Genomic DNA, 20,570 nt, shown 5'->3' on the forward strand with positions numbered 1-20,570 from the left:
CGCACAGAGAGCATCAAAGACGCGAGTCTGTGCTGTGGCCCACCTGGAAGGAAACTGTACGCTGGTTCCCAGACACTGTGGGGCTAGGCTTCGGCCTACTCCCCAACCGTCAAATCGCACCAATAAAAAACCTTTAATGCTGTCTTCATGCAGTTTCGTTTAGCCTATTCCGATAAGCCTCGCATTTTTTAAATTAATAGCAGACGTCCTTTCCGACTGAATCAAATGCTAACATTGAACTTGGTTTTTTTTTTTTTTTTTTTATGATTCGTGCTGTAAATCCCGGAAGAGTGGCCATAAATATTTAATTTATGAATTAACTTTTACAGTATCCATAAACGCGGGAGGGAAAGACACGCGGCGGCGGCGCTGGAGTGGTTTTCGGTTGTAATTCTGTCTGGAGCGGCGGTACAGAGATACGGGGTGACAGGGTTTTTTTTTTTTGGGTTTCGCCCCGGCGAACGGTGCCGGCCCGACCTCGGTGCTCTTCCTCTTTGATAGCCCGCGCGCTGGCGGCGGAATCACAATGATTTCGCCCGTCTTTGAACCTGCTGCTCTGCGGGGCGAAAAAAAAACCCAAAAAAAACCAGGCAAGACAAAAAATCGCCATTGTCGCTGATACTCGCTGAAATATATTCACTGGATGAGTATGCCGCTGCGCACCACCGCAATAACCCAGAAGGTCACAGGGGATAAAGGCATATTAATATTAATGCCCAAAACAACACTTCTACATTCGTTAATGCTATCTAATATATTCATAAATGGGGAGCCTTTTTTACCTTTTAATGCCACGGAACGGCCATGTTATGACTGACATCTCATTTTGTAAAAAAGAAAAAAAAGTACATTAGTTTAAACACTGCTATCGGGTCTTCAGGTGCTGTTCTTTCTCTCTCAAAGTGGCGGAATTTCAAACTTCTAGTCTGGAATGCAGAGCTTTTTTCTTTTTTTCTTTCTTTTTTTCTTTTTTTTGTGAAGTATCCAAAATGTTCACCATATTATGGGCATGCATTTGGGAGAAGTAATAGGCAAACTGAATTCAATTACATCAATCATAGAAACAGCAATAATGATACATTTTAAGTGTGTGTATGTATGTGTATATGTGTCTGTGTGTGAGTGTGCGTGCGTGTGTGTGTGTGTGTGTCTGTGTGTGTGTTTGCATGCGTGTGCATGTGTGTGTGTGTAAGAGAGGGATACCACCGCAAATCCTTTGAAGTATATTTTTCTCAGAAGTGAGATTCAAACAAATGAGAATGCATGAACGTGAATGCGTTTATTCATCTAAATGTTTTTCTGTATTAATACGTATTTCCGTTGTCGTTTAATCCAGTATGTAATAAGAAAAAGGGTATGTTTGTTCCCCTGGTGGACCAGAGTTTGCCATAGTAACTGTGATTCTGGTTCTGTTTGTGAAGAGACAGCCTGCGAGTGGGGCAGCAGAGCCCTCTGCTGGTCGGATGTTATAGTACTACAGTATAAATTGTGCCTCAGCTCAAAATCTGGGACACAATAAACCAGTGGCAGCCAACGCTGTTCTTTGAGATCTTACTTTCTGTATGTTTTCACTCTAACCCTAACAAAGCGCACCTCATTCAACAGCTAGCGATCTCGTTTAGCTGTTAATTTGTAGTGTCAGGTGTGCCAAATTAGGGTTGAAATGAAAACATACTGGATGGTGGATCTCCAGCAACAGGGTCGGTTACCCCTGCTATAAATAGAGGTGGAAAATCCTGGTTCAGAAAGTAAAATCTGTTGGATCAATCACCTGGATTTGCTTATCAGCGCAATTCGTCAGGCAGGGGGTAGAACTAATTAGTAAAATCAGTTGGGCTGAGTTCATGGGAAGAAGAAGCAAATGGCAGGACTTGTGTCTGGGTCACTTGGCAGGACTTTCTGACCCCTGGACTTTAGGGTTGTGTGGGCAGCGCATCTTTTAAAAACTGGAGTGAAATCTGGGTTCGGCCGCACCTTCGTGGAGTATGGATTAATAATCCTATTTTTTGAATGAATAAAAAATAACCATGTGACCATTGTTATGACTCTTATCAGGAGCCGCGCGGCGATCATAGTACATATGATTACGCTGCGCTCTTAGCCGTGTAGCGTAGCGCATCGCAACACTGACGAGTGGCATCAGCAGTTTGTGTAATGTATGAGGGGTGCAGCCGGGGAGCAGGAGAGTGAGGGATGACGCCGCTCTCAAAAAGAGTGACCCAAGCAGAGATTTATCGCTCCTGTTTGGTGAATGGCAGCAGGGGCAGACATGAATGATTATAACATGAACGATTGTGGTCAGTCGAGTATGAGAGAGAGAGAGAGAGGCAGAGAGAGAGAGAGTGAGAGAGAGACAGTAGGAGACAGAGGGAGAGACAGAGGGAGAGAGAGACAGTAGGAGACAGAGGGAGAGACAGAGAGAACATGGATGTGTGTACATGATATGTGCGCATATCTGTTTTTGCATATCTGTATGAAGTGTGCAAACGTGTGTGTGTGTGGGTGTTTGAACTGTTGTTCACTGTTTTTATGCAGCACTGTTTCTATCTGTGCTGCATATTCTCTATTGCTCAACAAAGCCTATATTTACTGCCGGTATAGCTGTGACCCTGATGACTCTAGCAGGCTACAGTGAGAAACACAAGGAACTAGAGGGAGTTTCCAGGCCTTCATGCTCTCTGTTTGGCCCCCGTGTTGGAAAAGCACACAGCTGTTGGAAGGGAAACACAAAAGTGTGAAAGAATCCGGAATCTTCCCGTTTCCTGTATGACCTCTGTTTATATGATCTTTATTTATTTCTTTTTCATTTTTATGTGTGAGGTTTCGGTCGTGTTTTTTGTTTCTATTGGTTTTTGCTCTTGGGCAGTAAAATGTTCAGCATTAAATCAGCTCTTACAGAGCACATATGGTCCCAGCTGAACTCACATGCACTCTGTTAGGGTTGAATGAGCACTGGATATTTTACTGTGCAGAGTTTATTTGTGAAACGTTGAGTAATAAGAAATACTTCTGTCTCCTTTAAGGCCTGTTTGACCCTCATCGCTGTCTCTGTAACCTGGGTTGTTGTCTTTCTTTTTCGGTTAGACCTGTACAGATTAGAGCTGGCTGGCGGACTGGGGGCCATCTTGCTCTTGCTGGGCTTCCTTACCGCCATCTACAGGTGTTACAATGTGGAGATCATGCTCTGCTACCGCCGCCACTTTGGGAGCGACGAGGCGGAGGACGGTAAGCGTCCAATCACAACATCCTTTTCATGGGGGAGGAGTGTCCATCTGAGTATGAATGAGGCATGTAAGGGATGCTGTGATTGGTCAGTAAGCATCCAATCACAACATCCTTTTCAGGGGGAGGAGTGATAGTCTTAAGTACAGTATGAATGGGGCATTCAAGGGATTCTGTGATTGGATGGTAAGCATCCAATCACGGCATCCTTTTCATGGGGCAGGAGTGTCCATCTGAGTATGAATGAAGCAGGCAAGGGATGCTGTGATTGGACAGTAAGCGTTCAATCACGGCATCCTTTTCATGGGGGAGGAGTATCCATCTGAGTATGAATGAGACATGCAAGGGATGCTGTGATTGGACGGTAAGCATCCAATCACAGCATTCTTTGCAGGGGAAGGTGTGTCAGTATGAATGAGGTATGCTACCTGCTGTTTTTCCCGAGGCGTGTAACTCTAAACACACCATCCTCTGGTGGTGGATCTTTCCCATCGTTTCTGTAGATTTGTTGTGGCTGGCGATGTGTATATCAAAGGATGGATTACCTCAGACGTAGGAAGAGCGCATTCTCAGCCATAAATTACTGCATCACAGCGCAAGGCGGAGCCTTCAGCATCGCTATATAAGGAGGAGTTCTGTAGCTTCGAGCTGCTGTTCTGGCTCTAACCAAATTCTGGGCATTTTATGCTTCGATGAATATATCAACCCTTTGTGAATCCACCCCTCTGTGTTTCAGGATTAAGAATTTTAATAACTAGACGTTTTGAAATTTGTATTGACAAGATCCAGCATGACATTGTCGGGTTGGCGTTCATGGACTGCTCAACATTAAATCACATTTCGGCATGCGAATATCGATTTACAGCATTAAAAAACGCTTTACCACTTCCTGTTCTGGAGTAAGGTTGGAATAACCTCACCGCACCCAAAATAAAGAGCCCTAGAGCTGTCAGACATGACACACGGCCTGTCTGGAGATTCAGGGTGCTTTATGACTCCCCTTGGTGTTCCCGCAGATAACAAGGAGTACGACGCGTACCTGTCCTACACCAAAGTGGACCCGGAGAGCCTGCACCGCAGCACCAGTGAGGAGGAGCAGTTTGCCCTGGAGGTGCTGCCGGACGTCCTGGAGAAGCACTACGGCTACAAGCTCTTCATCCCGGACCGCGACCTCATCCCCAGCAGCAGTAAGCCCCGCCCCGCCCCTCTCCGTCACGCCCCCCACCTCCCCGGAAGGGCGCCTTCGCAAAACCTTTACGGTTGTTACGTGATAGTCTGGATAGTCTGATAGTCATAGCCACACTTCCTAATCTCCCAGTGCTGTTTGTTTTGTCACTTTCTCATGACTGTCGGATGAAGATTTGCCGGTTTATTGTACGTTCTGTACAGTGTAGAGTAGAGTAGCAGCATCTGGCATAAGCACATGTTGTGCTACCTATCTGTGAGTCCCCAAGCACCCTGGCAGCACCCTGACAGCTGTTTCTCTCTCTCTCTCTCTCCCTCTCTTTTTTGGTGCCTTATCGGAAAGGTGCAGCGAAGCAAATACGTGTGGCACAGTTAGAGACGCGCAGGAGTGTCGATAAAAGAAAACGGCCCCGCCCGTAGCTTTGTGAACGTTCAAAACGCAACCTTGGGCGTGTCGCCCAATTCCGCGTTCACTTCCTGCGCGCTGAGCGCTGTGTTATATCAGCCAATGAAACCTCGCCTTGTCTGAAACCTCCAAAAATACTCTCCCCCTCCCCCACCCCACCCCACCCCTCCTTCTATGCCAAAAATCTGCTGCAATTTAATGTCTGCTTCTTGCATTATTTAGGAGCTTGTTCATACAAAATAAATCAAAAGGTCCCCGGGCTGATTTAAAGTAATGCTTACGTAAATAAAAACCTTCCATGTGTGTTATTCGCCCACGCGGCGTGGCGCCCGCTCGGTCGTATCGACGGTCCTGAGGAGAGAAAAGTGTTTAAAAAAGGGGGGGGAAAAAAGGAGGGAGCGGAGTCGCAGGAAGCCACCGTTAGCCAAGAGCGTTTACAGACCAGATCGAGCCGGGTGCAAATAGCATCATTCATTTAAACAGCTCATTTGTATAAACAAGCATTTCTGGCGCCTATTTGTATTAATTGATTTGCATAATCATGAGTGTTTAAAAAAAAAAAAAAAAAAAAAACTCTGCTGCTTAGTGCTGCTTGTACAAATTGTATTATTTATGCACTGCAAATTGACCGTGAAATTGCAATGTGTTGTTGCTCTTCCATCATTTTCTCTTTTTTTTTTTTCTTTTCGAGCTGGAGAGTGGAAAGAAAGTACGTTTATAAATGCATTTGCAGATGCATTTCAGTGTGAACTCAAGTGCTGACCAAACTAATGAATAAATAGCAACCTCATGACAGTGCAGACGTCTCTGTTTCACAGAATGCATGCAAAACTGTCTACTGATATTTGCAGTATGATACCGTGCATTTTAACTGTCTGTGCTACATTTACGTGGATCCCAAAAACAACAAAAACATGCCAGGATAGTTGACCTTTGATATGATTTAGCTCTCCGGCTTTTATTGTTCGGGGATATATAATCATATTTATCCATACTATGCTAAATATTTTCACTTCCTAGTGTCCAAAGGTCATTAAACAATGCTGGCATGGCTACAATGCAATGAAACCATGGAGACAAAATCCGTATCACGTAAACTATTTTCATGTGGTCACTTAGACGTTGGGCGTAACTGCCCACTTATCCCAGATCAGTGGTTAATGCTAATCCTCTGGAAAACCCCGCCATGCTATCTTTTTCATTTGAGCCTGGAGAGGCGTGATGGACTGCAGCTGGAGTCGTCGCGTACTTCCACAGCCTCGCTACTTGTGCATTAATGTGCTGGATATCGCTTTGAGAAGGTTCCCCAAACTCCCGTTTTTACGCATGATATCCGTTGCCCACTGAAGTTACAAAGGCAGAAAACTCCATTCCCTCCCTTGTTCCAGTTTTAGAAAGTCTGCATAGACTAACCAACCATCTTCAAGTTGGTTTTCTGTCATTTGCTTTAGACATACAGCACCGCTGTATATCTAAAATGACAGAAGATATAGCAGCATGGTTACAGCCCTCAATGTTGGTTAGGAATTACTAATTGTGAGGAAAAGAAAAACTGAGCCAAAAGGATGTGCAAAAAAAAAACATCCAGCAACAGAAAACTGAATGCAGAGATATGTTACAATAAAGAGATATATTACAATATGGAGATATATTACAATAAAGAGATATATTACAATATGGAGATATATTACAATATACAATAAATCAGTTTAAAATCACTTCAGCAGTAGTACTGTCAGCTGGAGGGCAGCACAGTAATTTTGTTTTATAGTCTCTCTAATACATCTACGTTCGTCTTTAAGTACATTCTCTATTAATATCTCAGAAGAGGTATTGCGAGGGCACGGTATGTGGGAAATCTTTGAACAGCTATCATCAATTCTCCCATCATTACTGAACATCTTCTTTTTGTTCTTTTATAAAAAATATGTCATCTTTAAGATTTTGTCTATCCGATCTGGCTTTTTTAAAAAATCTGGCTACAGTGATATTCGCATTTCCCTGATTTTTAGAAGAGCAGTATTGGTGCAGTGGGAAGGAGGTTGCGGTTTGGCTCACCTTGTTTATGTCTAGGATGTCTGGAGGCCTTGTACTTCTTTTCACTTTCATGCAGAAAGTACAGAACTGTACTTGTCTGTCAAGGCTGGCAACTAAAATATTTGTTTTTCCTCGAATGTCATAGCCATAAAAACTTTGGAACAATCAGATTCTTTCCAACTGACTGCTTGAATTTTGACGTTCTGCTACCCGATACCAAGAACGGATTGATCTTATTCAGTGTCAGTTTTACCTTAACACTCACAAAGTCGGAGCTAAAGAACACGGTGTTTTCTCTGAAGGTGTAATGAATTCAAACATATTAAGAAGCCATCTCAGATTTGCTGCTGCCATTTCAGGAGTACATTTAGAATTATAAAGTCATACATCCACTCATATCATCAAGACTCTACGTGTAATTTTCAATTAGCCTTCGGGTGATAAAGGCGTTGCAGTATTTTCCCTCCTGTTGCCTCTCTGCACTGGCTGCCTGATTGTTTTTTTAGTGTAGATTTCAAGATTTTAATAATTACTTTTTCAGGTAATAAATAGACTTGCCCCTGAGCACATTTCTAATCTCCCCACCCCCTGATCTCCCACAGCAGGTCCTCGGTTCTTTAGTAAAGGGGCATGTTTGTGTCCCCACAAGCCACTTTACCAGCCTGATCAAGCTTTCTCTGTGCAGGTCTCCAATTTAGGGAAGAGAGAATCAGCACTTTCCCTTTGAAAAACAAATCTTTTTAAACTAGCTTTTAATCCTTTGTAATTATTACTGTTTTATTCATGATATGTTTGTTGTATGAGCTGTTTTACTTGTATTATATGCATTTTTCACTGCACTTGGTTGTGTTTTAATCTTAATTTTGTGCGTGTGTGTGTGTGTGTGTGTGTGTGTGTGTGTGTGTGTATGTGTGTGGGATTTTCAATACTGAATGGTGTCTGGTAAGTGACTGAGTGGGGAGAGGAGGGGGGTAGCGAGGGGGGAGGGGGGGGTGCCCTTACGGGTGCTTGGCCCTGACTGCAGTTCTGGGGAGACGGTTGTGCAGTGTGTTACTGCAGGACTGAAGCAACAGGACCCCTACAGGACAGACCCAGGCACTGCAACACCTTCCACAGACTGTGCCTGCAGCAATGTGTCTACCGCACAGAGCAAATATGCCATGTACTCCCCACACTCCCCCTCCCATCCCCTCTCCCAATTTCCCATGAGTCACTGCACCAAGCCGGTTACGAAATGTGAAGTTGGTCTGCGGTAATTCAGCCCTACAGCTCACTCTACCCAGCAGTTCCATCGCAGTCTGGCTGTGGCAAAGCTAATGAAATATCATCTGAGGCGGAATGTTTTTACAGCCTCTTTATGAGAGAAAATATTAGGTTTTTACTTGTTTTCGCATCCCAGCAGTGTTACTGTACGCTCGTGAACCGTGAAGACATCCCAGCATTATGAAGTTTTAATATGAAGGTTTTAATATCAAAGTTGCTTTGTAGAAATGTTACAAGGACCTTTATTTACTTTGTTCATTGTCCAACTGTATTGACCTATATTGACATATATCATTGTCTGGTCTCTCTCTCTCTCTATCTATCTGTATCTCTCTTTCCTCTCTCCTCTCTCTCTCTCCCTGCCCAATCCCCTCTCTCTCTCTCTCTCTCTCTCTCCCCTATCTCTCTTTCTCTCTCCCCCTCCCCCTCCCCCCCCGCTCTCTCCCGTAGTCTACATCGAGGACCTGGCGAGGAGCGTGGAGCAGAGCCGCCGCCTCGTCATCGTGCTGACGCCGGAGTTCGTGGCGAAGCGCGGCTGGAGCATCTTCCAGCTGGAGACGCGGCTGCACGGCATGCTGGTCGCCGGCGAGATCAAGGTCATCATGATCGAGTGCCCCGACCTCCAGAGCGTCATCAACTACCAGGAGGTGGAGGCCCTCAAGCACACCATCAAGCTCCTGTCCGTGGTCAAGTGGCGAGGGCCCAAGAGCAACCAGCTCGACTCCAAGTTCTGGAAGCAGGTGCTGTACGAGATGCCCGCCAAGAGGAAGGAGAGCCTCTCCCGCCGGCAGGTGCTGGACTCCGGCGAGCAGGGCCTGTTCGGCGACCTGCAGGCGGTCTCCACCATCGCCATGACGACCACCTCCGCCTCCCTGGCGCCGGCGCACGCGCACGCGGAGATCCCGGACTTCAACCAGACGAACCCGCAGATGAGGCACTTGTGCCGGAGCTACGAGTACGAGATGCCCCCGTCCCCCGTGCAGATGGGCACGCTGGGGGGCCGCCACATGTACTGCAACATCCCCATGACCCTGCTCAACGGGCAGGTGGGGCAGAACAACGCCGTGGGCAAGGGCAAGCCGGACGTTCACTTGAACAGCACGTTCGTCCCCTTGTCCGGACGGGAGCTCACCAGCGACATCTGGTAGGCCGGCTTCGAGGAAAAGCTAGTCTGACTCCAGCTCTCCCTTTCTTATCTGCATGAGGATTCATTACGATAAACTTTGGTCAAAATGAAACAGAAACACGACGACGATCTCCCGATGACTTTTTACATAGTGGTTACATTGTTTTTGGGATTGTTCTTCTTTTTTTTTTTTTTTTTTTCCGTTGTTCGGCTGAAAAAAATGAGGGTAGCTCTACTTTTGATTTTACTACTTGAAATTCTCCTTTTGGAGATGAGTAATATATGACCTTGTTTTTTAAAGTTCAAGGTGTTGTTATTATGTACAGTTTTCATATCTTCTAGAGGCATACATAATGATTCATTGGAAGTTTTATTGGTGTATGAGTATGTGTGTGTACCCGCATTAAAAGGTTTCTAATTGGGGGTTGTTCAAGGCAATGGGAGCACAATTGCAGCACAATTCTGTTAAGGGAAGGACCACATTCTTTGTGAGCTTTAAAATATAATATTTAAGCAAATAAACCATGTTTCAATTTACACCAAGTTATTGTCATTGTTTTAAGCCAATTAAATATGAATATTTGAAATGTTTTGTACCATTTATGGTTTGATTGGTTTTCTGTCACTCTCATAGTCTTTGGCCCTTTCTGCCTCTTTCTTTTCTTCATATAATGATGATAAAAATATTTTTTTTCCTGACGCTGTATTTTATTGTTCTTAATGAAGATGTGGGCGACAGCCGTGGCCCTGCATGGCCCTGCGATAGACACACACACACACGCGCGCGCGCGTGCGTGGATGTTCAGCTGATCCGTGCCAACCTGTTTTCCAGACGCCAGCGTTTGCTCGCAGATGGCGGTGTGTTATCCAGCCAGACAGAAACGACCGCTGGGGAACGATCCCGCGCGGACTCTGGGTCTCAGCATCATGGGGGGAAAAAAAGCAATAATTACCAAACTGACCTGGGAATGTGTTAGGACTGGGGTGGACTGTCTGACACCCTTCATTTTAAATGGCTGCTGTTAAAATATACGGATCGTTAATCAAGTTTTATATGATTGGGAACAGTCTTATTACTTAGGTAACCTGATTTGCTTTGTGTTTCTGTCCAGAATGCATAAGGTGTAAGGGTCTCCCCCCCCACCCCCCCACCCCCCCCCCCCACCCCCCCCATCTCCACCCCAAAAACAGGGTTTAGATGGAGTCCGGATTTATATCCCCCCTTCATTTACATATGTTGATCGCCATTGGTTTAGCCAGACGGCTGTACAACCAATGGCAGACGTTTCTTCTGGCTTCAGTGATGTCAGTCCCCCCACACACACCCCCCCCACCCCTCGCCTATTTAATTAATTGATTTTCATGCTGTAATGGAATTGTGAAAATGAAATACACAGCCACAGTATAAATATACGTTTTTTTGAAACACATGCAAAGGAGTATTTTTCAATAAAGAAATAATATGGAGTTGAATTAAATTGTATTCGAACTGGCTGGCTCAAAAGCCTTCTGTTAGCAGTTGTTCATTCCGGTTTAGCTCACACATTTTTCTTTTTTTTAAATTTGGAACCGACCTGCGTTCAGTTACGACGTCTCTTGTTTACATTGATTATTTTGTTAAGCCCAAAGCGTTTGTGAGCTGCAGCTGTGCTGGTTTCCTTATTGGTATCGATGGGAGGTATTTCTGCTGTGTGTCTTTACTTTCGAGATCTTTTCGCATCTCTCTGTTTGCCGAGGTCAAGTGAGGAATTGCCTTTCTCCGATATTGGCAATCTGTGTGGTCAGCGGTGTGCTCCACTAGAGCATGGGGACCAGGGATAGGCAACAGGTGCTCTTCGGAATGTAGCTGGCACCTGACATAACAAAGCACTGGGCCCTTATGAAGTCAATGGGTTTGCTTTGCTTTGCTTTGGACACTCGAAAGTCACAACATGAGAGTTGCTGTCCTTTTTCTTTTTTTTTCTTTTTTTTTTTAGATATAATCCTGACTTTATGAATATTGCTTGAGAGTTCATATTCTCACCTTTTTGATGATGTTGTGCATTTGTGTCAGCATTGTTTTTTTCACAGGGTGCTATTACACACACGAATGCCTATGTGCATTGGCATTGATTTACACGGTTTTGCGTAATGTCCTGGCACATAAAGAAAGTGAAGTATTTCTCCTCGTGGGATGGGTATGGCATGGGCATTACACAACGTCAATGTGCAATAACTATAATTCAGCAACGTCCCTCGCATTCAGTACAGTTATTTACACTTGTAAACGAGACAGGCCAGTCGTAAAGCTAATTTAACGTACGTCACATGTTTTTAATTAAAAGGGTGAAACAGGGCTCGGTATGAAAGAAGATGCTATACGTTGGATTGCTAAACATGAGAAACAGGAGAACTGGGGGGAAATCATCAGGAAGAAAAATAATTGATTGGGAAAAGGACACTGTGGGGAACATTCTGGATGAAATGGCACAATGCCTCGGCAGAGCTTAACATTTATCATTACTGACCTCAGACCCAACGTGCTGTAGCAAAACGCCCTGTTGGAAAGCGTCAAGAGCAAACGGTTCACGAATCCCCAAATTAAAGTTGCTCAGCTGTTTCATTTACCCACGGGCTTCTTAGGAACCCACACTTCAGTTTGGAAAACAGAAAGGAAAAAAAACATGGTATTTAAAGGAGTTTGTTTTGTTTAAATGACCTGATTATGTGGAAACTATTGCATTTAAATGTGTATATGAAATAAATGAATGATTCTGGTAATGTAACATCCCTGCATAGAGTTTTTTCACCACTGTGTGCATTTAGTAAGTTTCTTTTGTGCTGTCTCAAGTGTTCTGTCTCTCGTGTATGCTCATCTTTTCATATGATAGGGCCTTTTAAAATGGTCCCACGGAGTAGAGGGCATCAGTTTCACCAGCTTAAACTGATCAACACTATTTCTATTGACTTAGTTCATTGTTAATCTCCTGTCATAAGTCCAGTGTAAATGTTTAATTGTCGATATGTACGTGTAGCAGGGGAACGGGTGAAGCCTTGCATATGCATGGGGCTGGGGAAGTGGAGCTGTGTCACTAAGCTGGCTCATTTCTCTTCCTGTCAATCATAAATACGGAACATCGCACTTTTTCAATCCTGCTGAAGTTGCCTATCTGTGACGTACGCACTGCACCGGAGATGACAGCGCCCTCTAGTGGAGGTGGCCGGATTCACGCGATGTAATCCATCACAACAGCGTGCGCGGGGAGAAGCTAAACTCCTTCAGTGGGCTATGCTCTGGTTTTGTTTCATTCTAATCAAAGGGGTGCTTAATTGAATCAGCGAGAACTCTCACATAAATTCAAATCAGCAAGTGTGCGGTGTGCCAAAAGAGACCGTCTGAGACCTTGAACTCCTGCTGGAAACCCAGATGGAATATGGTTACCTAACCCGGCAATAATAGCAACTCCATTACAATTCAGCTCTCAGCCAGCCCCAGCTGAAGGAGAAAACTTATTATCACGCTGAGGAAAATCTTTTAACTGTTGACGCTTTTGAAAAACTGAAAGAGACCAGAGTGATCTGCCTGGCAATCAGACCTGGGTCAAATACGTATTTGTTTTGGATTTAAATACTTTTCTGTGCTCCATTGATTTTGCCTGGTGTAATCGAGCCTGCCAGTATGACCAGAAGGCAGGGTTTGCACTCCTTGAGAGTATTTGATTGGTTCCAATACACCAGACAAGATCAGTAAAAAGTATTTGAATCCAAAACAAATGCGTATTTCACCCAGGTCTGCTGGCAATATATAACATGACTAAATGAAAAGAAAGGCTAAAATGAGCAATATCTCACCACACGCTATAAATACACCCGACCAGGCTACCAAGAAAATGTAACACTTTTCTTTCTTTTTTTAAAGAAACCATTAACACACACACACACACACACACACACACGTGCACGCACAGCACAAAATGTGACAAAATTCACCAGAACTGTTACGGGTCCTCAAACCACTACTTTGGAAGAAGGTGAAGTGGCAGTGTGTCAGATATGATCTTCTGTTGTAGCATGAGAATAAATCTGCTTAGTCAACTGCAGCTACAATGAAAACATAACACACTCACAGGCCCTTGGAGGTCTTGTGGTCCTTTTCTGTTATTTTCAAACACACTTAGAGTAAGGTGTGCCCAGAAATATTCTCTGAAGTACAAAATCCAGGCAAAGTGATTGGTTGGCCTTTAAAAGTGTACAATATATCAAACATAAGGATGATCTGATTTTTGTAGGCTGGGTTTGTCCAACCAGCATTTTCACTGTTCTTTTCCAATCTTTACACTTACTATTCATTTTAAACTGAAATTCCTATACACATGCTAAATATAACACCAATTACAAAAGGAAGTATTGATCAGTGAATGTTCTGAGTATGCCTCTGGTGCATTTTAGGTGAATGCTTAATGTTGAGTGAACTGAGTCAAGGATATTTAAACCTTTAAGGTGTGAAGTTGCAAATATGTGATTGGAATGTTCTTAACTGAACATTTTAATGCTGATGTACTGTAACAATCACTACTGATAATTGAAAGCAATGAAGTTCTAAAACAATTATCTCGGAGTTTTGAAGAAAAAAAACATTCCAAAAAACCTGTTCTTGAAGCCTGATTTATTTTTTTAATATTCTTAGAAATTAATTGACTGTAAAATGCAATTCAGGAAAATCTGCCTTTTCACTCCATAGGTTTGCGAATGGACACTTGAATGGACACACTAGTGTTCATATCTAGAATAGAATAGAATAGAAAGTTTTTTTATTTTGTTCCCCGCTGTTTTTTCTGTGCCATCGAGGGCTTCTGATGAATTAGGCATCAGTTAACAGAATCTGTCAGGCCCAACCTTGGCATAAATCATACCTATTACCAGACACTGAGTCACATTGAAAAAGTATACTGTGCTGTATTATGCTACACTATTCACACTACAAATGCATGAATGTGTTCTGTGGCTGCCGCCCAGCTGAGTTTCTTCTGCTCTGTGTGAAAAATTGGCCTTGACTCGTCTCATACGTTTTTAATTTGCTGTGAAAGGGAGGATCAAGGAGAGGAAACAGACAGTGACCCGTCTCCTCTCTGAACTTATTTGCTGTTTGAGAGGATGTGCCAATATGCTGGCAATTCAGTTCTGCCTTTAATAATTTGTACATACCCATCCTGTTTTTCCAAGATAACAATAATTGATTTCCCAGTGACATCCATTGATCAAGGCCCAAGTTTATTTAATGACGAAAATTTCAACCAGTCTAAAAGCAGTGTTCTGAATGCATCATGATTTCCCTTTTTTGACTTGAAGATTATTTTTATTGCATTGGTTGTGGGGGGGGGAATGGCTTTTTGAGAGAGAGACATACGATACGGTATTTTCTTTTTTAACAATACGGTTTTATGAATTATAGTCATGTAATGTAATAGTCATGTAAACAGGAGGCACAGTGGTGCAGTGAGTAGTGCAGTCACCCCACAGCAAGAAGGTACTGAGTTTGAATCCTGGCTGAGGACCTTTCTGAGCAGTCCTGCATTTCACCTAATGTATCTGTACCTGATCCCCCGTCACCCAGACCAGAAGTAAGCGGTTTAGAAAAAGGATGTATAGTTGTGCTAAGTGAAAAAACGCTTTTGATTATTGCAGCAGCCTCTCACCAATACCTTGAAGACCTTGTGCTCTTTGTGGGTTTTTTTTTTTCTGATCATTTTTTTCCCGCTTTGGGCTAACCCTCAGAACTATTTACTGTATTGTAGTCCCACATGTTGGCTATGTCTTTCTAATATGTGGATTTAAAAAGACACAATTCTGCCAAGCAAGAATTAAGCAATGTACCCTCCAATATTCCTTTTGAGGAAGTCCTATTTAGAACGTGAGCGCCAAATGGCAGGCTGCTACAACCGTGCACTCCCAAAGCCCTGATGTCCTCCATGAATCCTATTGGACAATTTTGACCCCAACGCTGGGAATAAAAGTTCTCTTGATTGATGAGTCACGGTAGAGCCATTCGGAAAACCAATTAAACTTTGCACTTTTCCTGCGAGTGTTATGTCGCTGTAATGTATTTACACTGGCCATGTTGTTTAAATGCAAATTTGTAACGTGATGCGAGCCAATGTAATTTCTGCATGAGGGCGAACCAGCACAGTTTATCATGTGGCAACCTTTGTCCGTCTTGCATGCGCTGGTCCCCTGGGCTGTCCCTAGTGGCTGGAAACCAGTAGAATTATGCTATATATATACACAGTGGAGAGCAAGCAATTTACTGCATGCCGGAAAGGGCATTTATTTGTGGTTGCATCCCAGCGAAACTGTACTAGGGTAATAAGCCTCTCAAACACATCTCATAAATTGCGATAACTGTTAACATGAAAAACTAAAGTGGTCTGAGACTGAACAAGGTCAAAGGTCTTGGGGTTTTTTTAAACTGTTATTTACTAACGCAGCCATGTAATTTGTATAGAAATTCATTCAGAGGACCATGTGGAACAGTAGTTGTTCGTAGGCACTAAGGAAATAAAAGGTTGGTACAGGGTTTGGAAAGCAAGTTGCACTCTCTCCCCAATCTCTCCACCCGCCCCCCCGCTCCCCCATTTATGTTATTCATTATTTTTTGAGAACATGTGACTGGACTGGTTTTTCTGGAGTACGATGCAGCACAAATGGGCATAAGTGTTTACAGTTGCTTTACAGCATCCCTTCTCCGTATGTTAACCATATGTAGGCAACAAGGCTACGCTGCTAACTGACACAGATGCCCAGCCCTTGCTGAGCATATGACCAACTGAAAATGTTTAATATTTAAATTAGGTTTTTTATCCAAAGGAGAGGTTGGCATTGGAGAGCAATTACATTTAGCTGGAACTCCACCCTATCTCTAAGAGGCTCCATCTCTCTCTCTCTCTCTCTCTCTCTGTTCTGTTATTTAACTTTACATAAGAATGCCATTATATCATAAGCCACGGCAACTCTTTGCTTATTCATAATGTCACCGCATTGTTTCTACCACAGCCCAAGAAAGGACCCTCTGTAGCCTCACACAGTGGTCCTGTTCAGGGGTCAGCTGCCTCGGGCGCAGGGCATCTCCTTCCACCGGTCACCGAGTGGGAGCAAGAGTCGCGCGCACAAAGGCTCCTGGCAAATTAACCGTATAAGTGACTGATTCATCGCGGTTTACGTCAGACACAGCTGAAATGCTGTGCGTTCGTCGAAGTAGGCTGACTGTGGTATATTAAAACTAAATGTAGCTTTACTGATTTAAAAAAAAAAAAAAATCACTTCAGATCGTCGATTCAGACATACAGTTCTTTACTTTAAAATGTTTTCCAGGGAAAAAAACATTTCAGTATAACTTGAAGTATCATTACAGTGACATTGGCAAACCTGAACACAGTGCTCATTCATCATGCAAACCCCTTGCGACCTCCGAGCAGTTGTTGCTTAGGCTACATATGTTGGGAAACCATTGCGGATTACTTTAAACAAGGTTTCAAACACGCACTGGGCCATTAACTTGTCAACAAAGTATTAATGACGCCCCGGTTTTTCCTTCTGCCGGTGTTACGCTGGGAAAAGTTATGAACTGAACACTTCAAATTTTGTTTTCTTGGGGGAGGAGAGCAGGGAACCCTTTTTTGTTTCCTCTGCGTTTTCCGGGTTTCGCTGTTGGATGAGAAGTTTCCTGTGTTTGTCGCAGACTCGCAGCAGCAGCAGCCATGGACTGACACGCTCTCAAACCGTTAACTTTGGGAAATAGCTGTAACTAGCCTATATGTCTTCTGCTTGAGTGCAATCGCAAAACGAAGCTTTGCCATGGCTCGAGATTGCACCACTAAAAGTCTGGATAGCATTGACTTGTCTTCTCTAAGGGTGAGTATATCCTTTATTTAGCGTCCATTAATTAAAATGTAACGCAGACGTCTGTGTAAACATGCCCCAGATGCTGCAATTGGTAGCTAATGTATCACTGACAACAACAAAGGAGTTTCGCGTTTCAAAGTTTATATAAAGGAACGTTGCGTCGAACGTTCGTGTGACAGTTGAGTACGTATGTTTTCAAAACTGGCAATAAAGTAAACGTGTTATGGATGCCAGTTAAACTTCAGAGAAGTTTCGCATTAAAAGCAACTGCAATCTGTGCACCGAACTGACTGGTAGAACACAATCCCGTTGAGGAGTTGAAACTTTTTATGTTTAAGCTATTTTGTGACACACAGGAAAAACTATGAGCGTACTTGTAAACTAATCGAAACGAACGTTATTGGTGTCCATTGTTATCGAAAAATAAAACAAAGGATCTCAAGTCTGAGCCGTGGAAGAATGTTGTGTCAGTGCTAATGGTTGGTCCCTGTTGAGGCGACCCGTAAGGTCAAAAGCAAGTCACACATTTTTCTCCCCCCAAGACTTCTTAACTCTAAGACATATTATGAAGACGTTAGATGTATATATTCACCGAAACATACTTGGCCGTTTTTTGACAGCGTCATACAGAACTTTCTTTGTTTATCCTATAATAATTGTGCTAAATGGTCCAATAAAATAAACTGTTGCTTTTAAGAATCGTGGCTGTCATGGACATACACTCATTTTCTAAATAGATTTTTTTAGTTAAATATAAATACAGGTTATTTTAAGTTTTGTTTTTTTGTTTTTTGTTTGTTTGTTTTTTTTATTTTTAAATTTCATTGACTGCTTCCAGAATATTAATGTTTTGTTTCACATGCTTTCAGGACCCAGCTGGAATATTTGAACTGGTAGAAGTAGTTGGAAATGGCACCTATGGACAAGTGTACAAGGTTTGTTCGAATTTACCCATGACACTTAATCAAGTCCCTTGTCTTTATATATATATATATATATATATATATTACATTTAAATATAATTTTTCTGTTATTTGAGTGTTCCCAGAGATTTAATTGACAAAGTCATATTAACTGGTCTGATATGCAGATGTCTAGGTGGCAGCAGTGCAGTATTGTGTGTACGTTAGCTTTATGCACATGCGTGTATATTTAGCTGTTGAAGGTTTCCGAGCTGATCACTGGCTTGTGGCTTAGCTGTGTGTGTGGGTGGATGGGTGTGTGCGTGTGTGTGTGTGTGTGTGTGTGTGTGTGTGTGTGTGTGTGAACTAGTGACCTATATCCGTTCCTGTTGTTTCAGACAGATATAAGCATCTTTAACACTCTTGGGTGGAGTCCACTTCCTTATCGACACTGAGATCGCTAATTGTTTCACATGGCTGGTAGTTGTTTAAAAAATGCCCGTGTGGTGCTTTAAATTAGTTTTGCAGTACTGGAACTGGGGTTTTAAACCGAATGGCGTGCGCCACATTCTCAGAACTGGCTGTGTGAAACAGAGGGCATGATTAAATTCGGTGCCTGGAACCTGCGCAATCTTTGCAATAGAATTGTGTAAAGAATGAAGTAACTTATCAAAATTTTGACTTAAAAAAGATACATTTAAACTTTTGCTTGCATTGTACGGTATATTGTGAGACTGGTAAGTGGCAGTCGTTGTTTGAAATGCTGTGAGGAATATTGGTTAGGACAATGGACTTAGTGAGCTTCCCTAAAAAAAAAAAAAATTGCATGACATGCTCTCTGGGACTGAAGTGTTTATCCCTTGGCCCAAAACTCGCGGTGTTTTCACAGTGCTGTATGTAACATCAAAATGGACCATTTTTAAACTCTCTGGACTTTTCCAGGATTTTTATTTTTTTGCTGACAAATTAAATTGTAATCCTTTTTTTTTTCTGTGACAGAGGAGAGTTTTCTCTCTCTCTCTCTCTCTCTCTCTCTCTCTCTCTCTCTCTCTCTCTCTCTCTCTCTCTCTCTCTCTCTCTCTCTCTCTCTCTCTCTCTCTCTCTCTCTCTCTCTCTCTCTCTCTCTCTCTCTCTCTCTCTCTCTCTCTCTGTGGACTGAAAAGGGTGTAATTCCATAATTTTTTATCAGTACCAGACCCAGGCCTCAGCAGCAGCAACATGACTTCCTTTTCCCCTTCCCTCGTTCCCCACTTCCCCAGGGTCACGTATGAACAGGAACATAATCTCAGGGCAGAACAATAGCTCACACTCCTCTTCAGCGGGGAGTTTAATATAGAAGTGGACGGACACGTGTGCAGTATTGCATATTCACTCTGTACAGGAGGCTGATTTGTCGAAGAAGTACGTAGAAAGATGTGGCGGCTTACAAACGATGTGAATAGTGCCGTTCGGTTGTATATTGTATGTGTGTGGTGCTTTGTGTACAGTGGACAGTACCATTTAAGTGGTGCCTAACCAAGAAAGAAATTGTTCATCGATGTAGAGTCCCTTATCTCTGAAACAGGATGTACACTTTCTTCTTCATTCCTGGAGTAGAATTTAGCAATCGGGAAAGGAATCAGTGCCTGAGAAAGTCTTATGTAAATCACAGCGCAAGAGTTTTTGAAAATTTTAAGAGGTGGCAGAGTACCACGCATGCAGGTACAGGCTTTGGAGCAGCCAGTGTTGATTATCAAGCTCCCTGCTTGCAAAATCAATGCTGAATAATCGATGTGTACTGTACATTTTGGCCCCCAAAATCAATTTTTTTTGGGGGCATTTTTAAAACTTTCAAAGCCTCTCTGCCGGTGAATTTTCAAAGCAGCGCTCCGTGTACAGGAGAAAACTAGGTGTTCTGAGGTGAGCGTCTATGGGGGAAAAAAGAAAAGTGTGTGTTTACAGTTTGGTTTTGATTGAACTTCCGCATGAGCTCAATTGTCAGAATAGTGAATATATCTTTAGCGGGCAGATGGAATCGGTCCAGAGGTGGCTTCTCTACAGATCCGGGGAAAAGCCATTTAATCATCAAAAACAAATTGCTTTCCTTAAAGTTGCCTCTTCTTGCCGAAGTGTAAGCAGGGCCACTCTTTCTTGTCGCCAGAGTTCAATAGTGAGTTTTACACCAGGGGGACATAGATTATTTGAGGATGTGCTCTGGATGCATATTACTGTGTTCAGTGTTTTTTTTTTTTTTTAAACCATTTTAAAGCCTTCTGTCCCCTCACTCGTTCCATCACTTCAATGTTCTTTATCAGGCCCAGACTAGTACACATCTTGCCCAAAGCGCCTGGTGCCAAACATCTATTTTTTTTTTAACTCTGTCGTCCACCGTCCACCAGTTTTATTGCATGAAACTCAATTTTATCACATGCTCAGGAGAAAGGGTTCAACAAGGCTCCTCTGTGCCTCCATAGCAGAACCCAGCCTTGTTCAGGGGTTCTTTATCGGGCAAAATGGTTCGATCTGGGAGCTTTCACACTTTTCACGCCTAATATAGAAGGTTCCATAAAGA

The 20,570-nt window shown here is 43.1% G+C and overlaps 2 protein-coding genes across 9 annotated transcripts in view; both read left to right on the forward strand.

The window, feature by feature from the left end:
• Positions 1-10,375, forward strand: part of il1rapl2 (interleukin 1 receptor accessory protein-like 2) — a 323,388-nt gene extending 313,013 nt beyond the window's left edge. For all 4 annotated transcript variants that reach the window (XM_035407898.1, XM_035407900.1, XM_035407899.1 and 1 more), the window contains 3 exons: positions 3,085-3,225; positions 4,239-4,409; positions 8,564-10,375. In XM_035407898.1, coding sequence (XP_035263789.1) covers positions 3,085-3,225; positions 4,239-4,409; positions 8,564-9,261 — 1,010 coding nt within the window. In that variant the 3' untranslated portion in view covers positions 9,262-10,375. The remainder of the gene's footprint in view (positions 1-3,084; positions 3,226-4,238; positions 4,410-8,563) is intronic.
• A 6,328-nt stretch (positions 10,376-16,703) lies between these two features.
• The window catches only part of si:zfos-2326c3.2 (mitogen-activated protein kinase kinase kinase kinase 4), a 62,886-nt gene continuing 59,019 nt past the window's right edge, over positions 16,704-20,570 (forward strand). For 2 of the 5 annotated variants that reach the window (XM_035409645.1, XM_035409646.1), the window contains exons 1-2: positions 16,704-17,126; positions 17,987-18,052. In XM_035409645.1, the coding sequence (XP_035265536.1) occupies positions 17,070-17,126; positions 17,987-18,052 (123 nt within the window). In that variant the 5' untranslated portion in view covers positions 16,704-17,069. The remainder of the gene's footprint in view (positions 17,127-17,986; positions 18,053-20,570) is intronic. The other 3 variants (XM_035409647.1, XM_035409648.1, XM_035409649.1) reach the window with 2 other exon arrangements.

This window comes from Anguilla anguilla, chromosome 3 (assembly GCF_013347855.1).
Source record: "Anguilla anguilla isolate fAngAng1 chromosome 3, fAngAng1.pri, whole genome shotgun sequence".
Classification (NCBI taxonomy): Eukaryota; Metazoa; Chordata; class Actinopteri; order Anguilliformes; family Anguillidae; genus Anguilla; species Anguilla anguilla.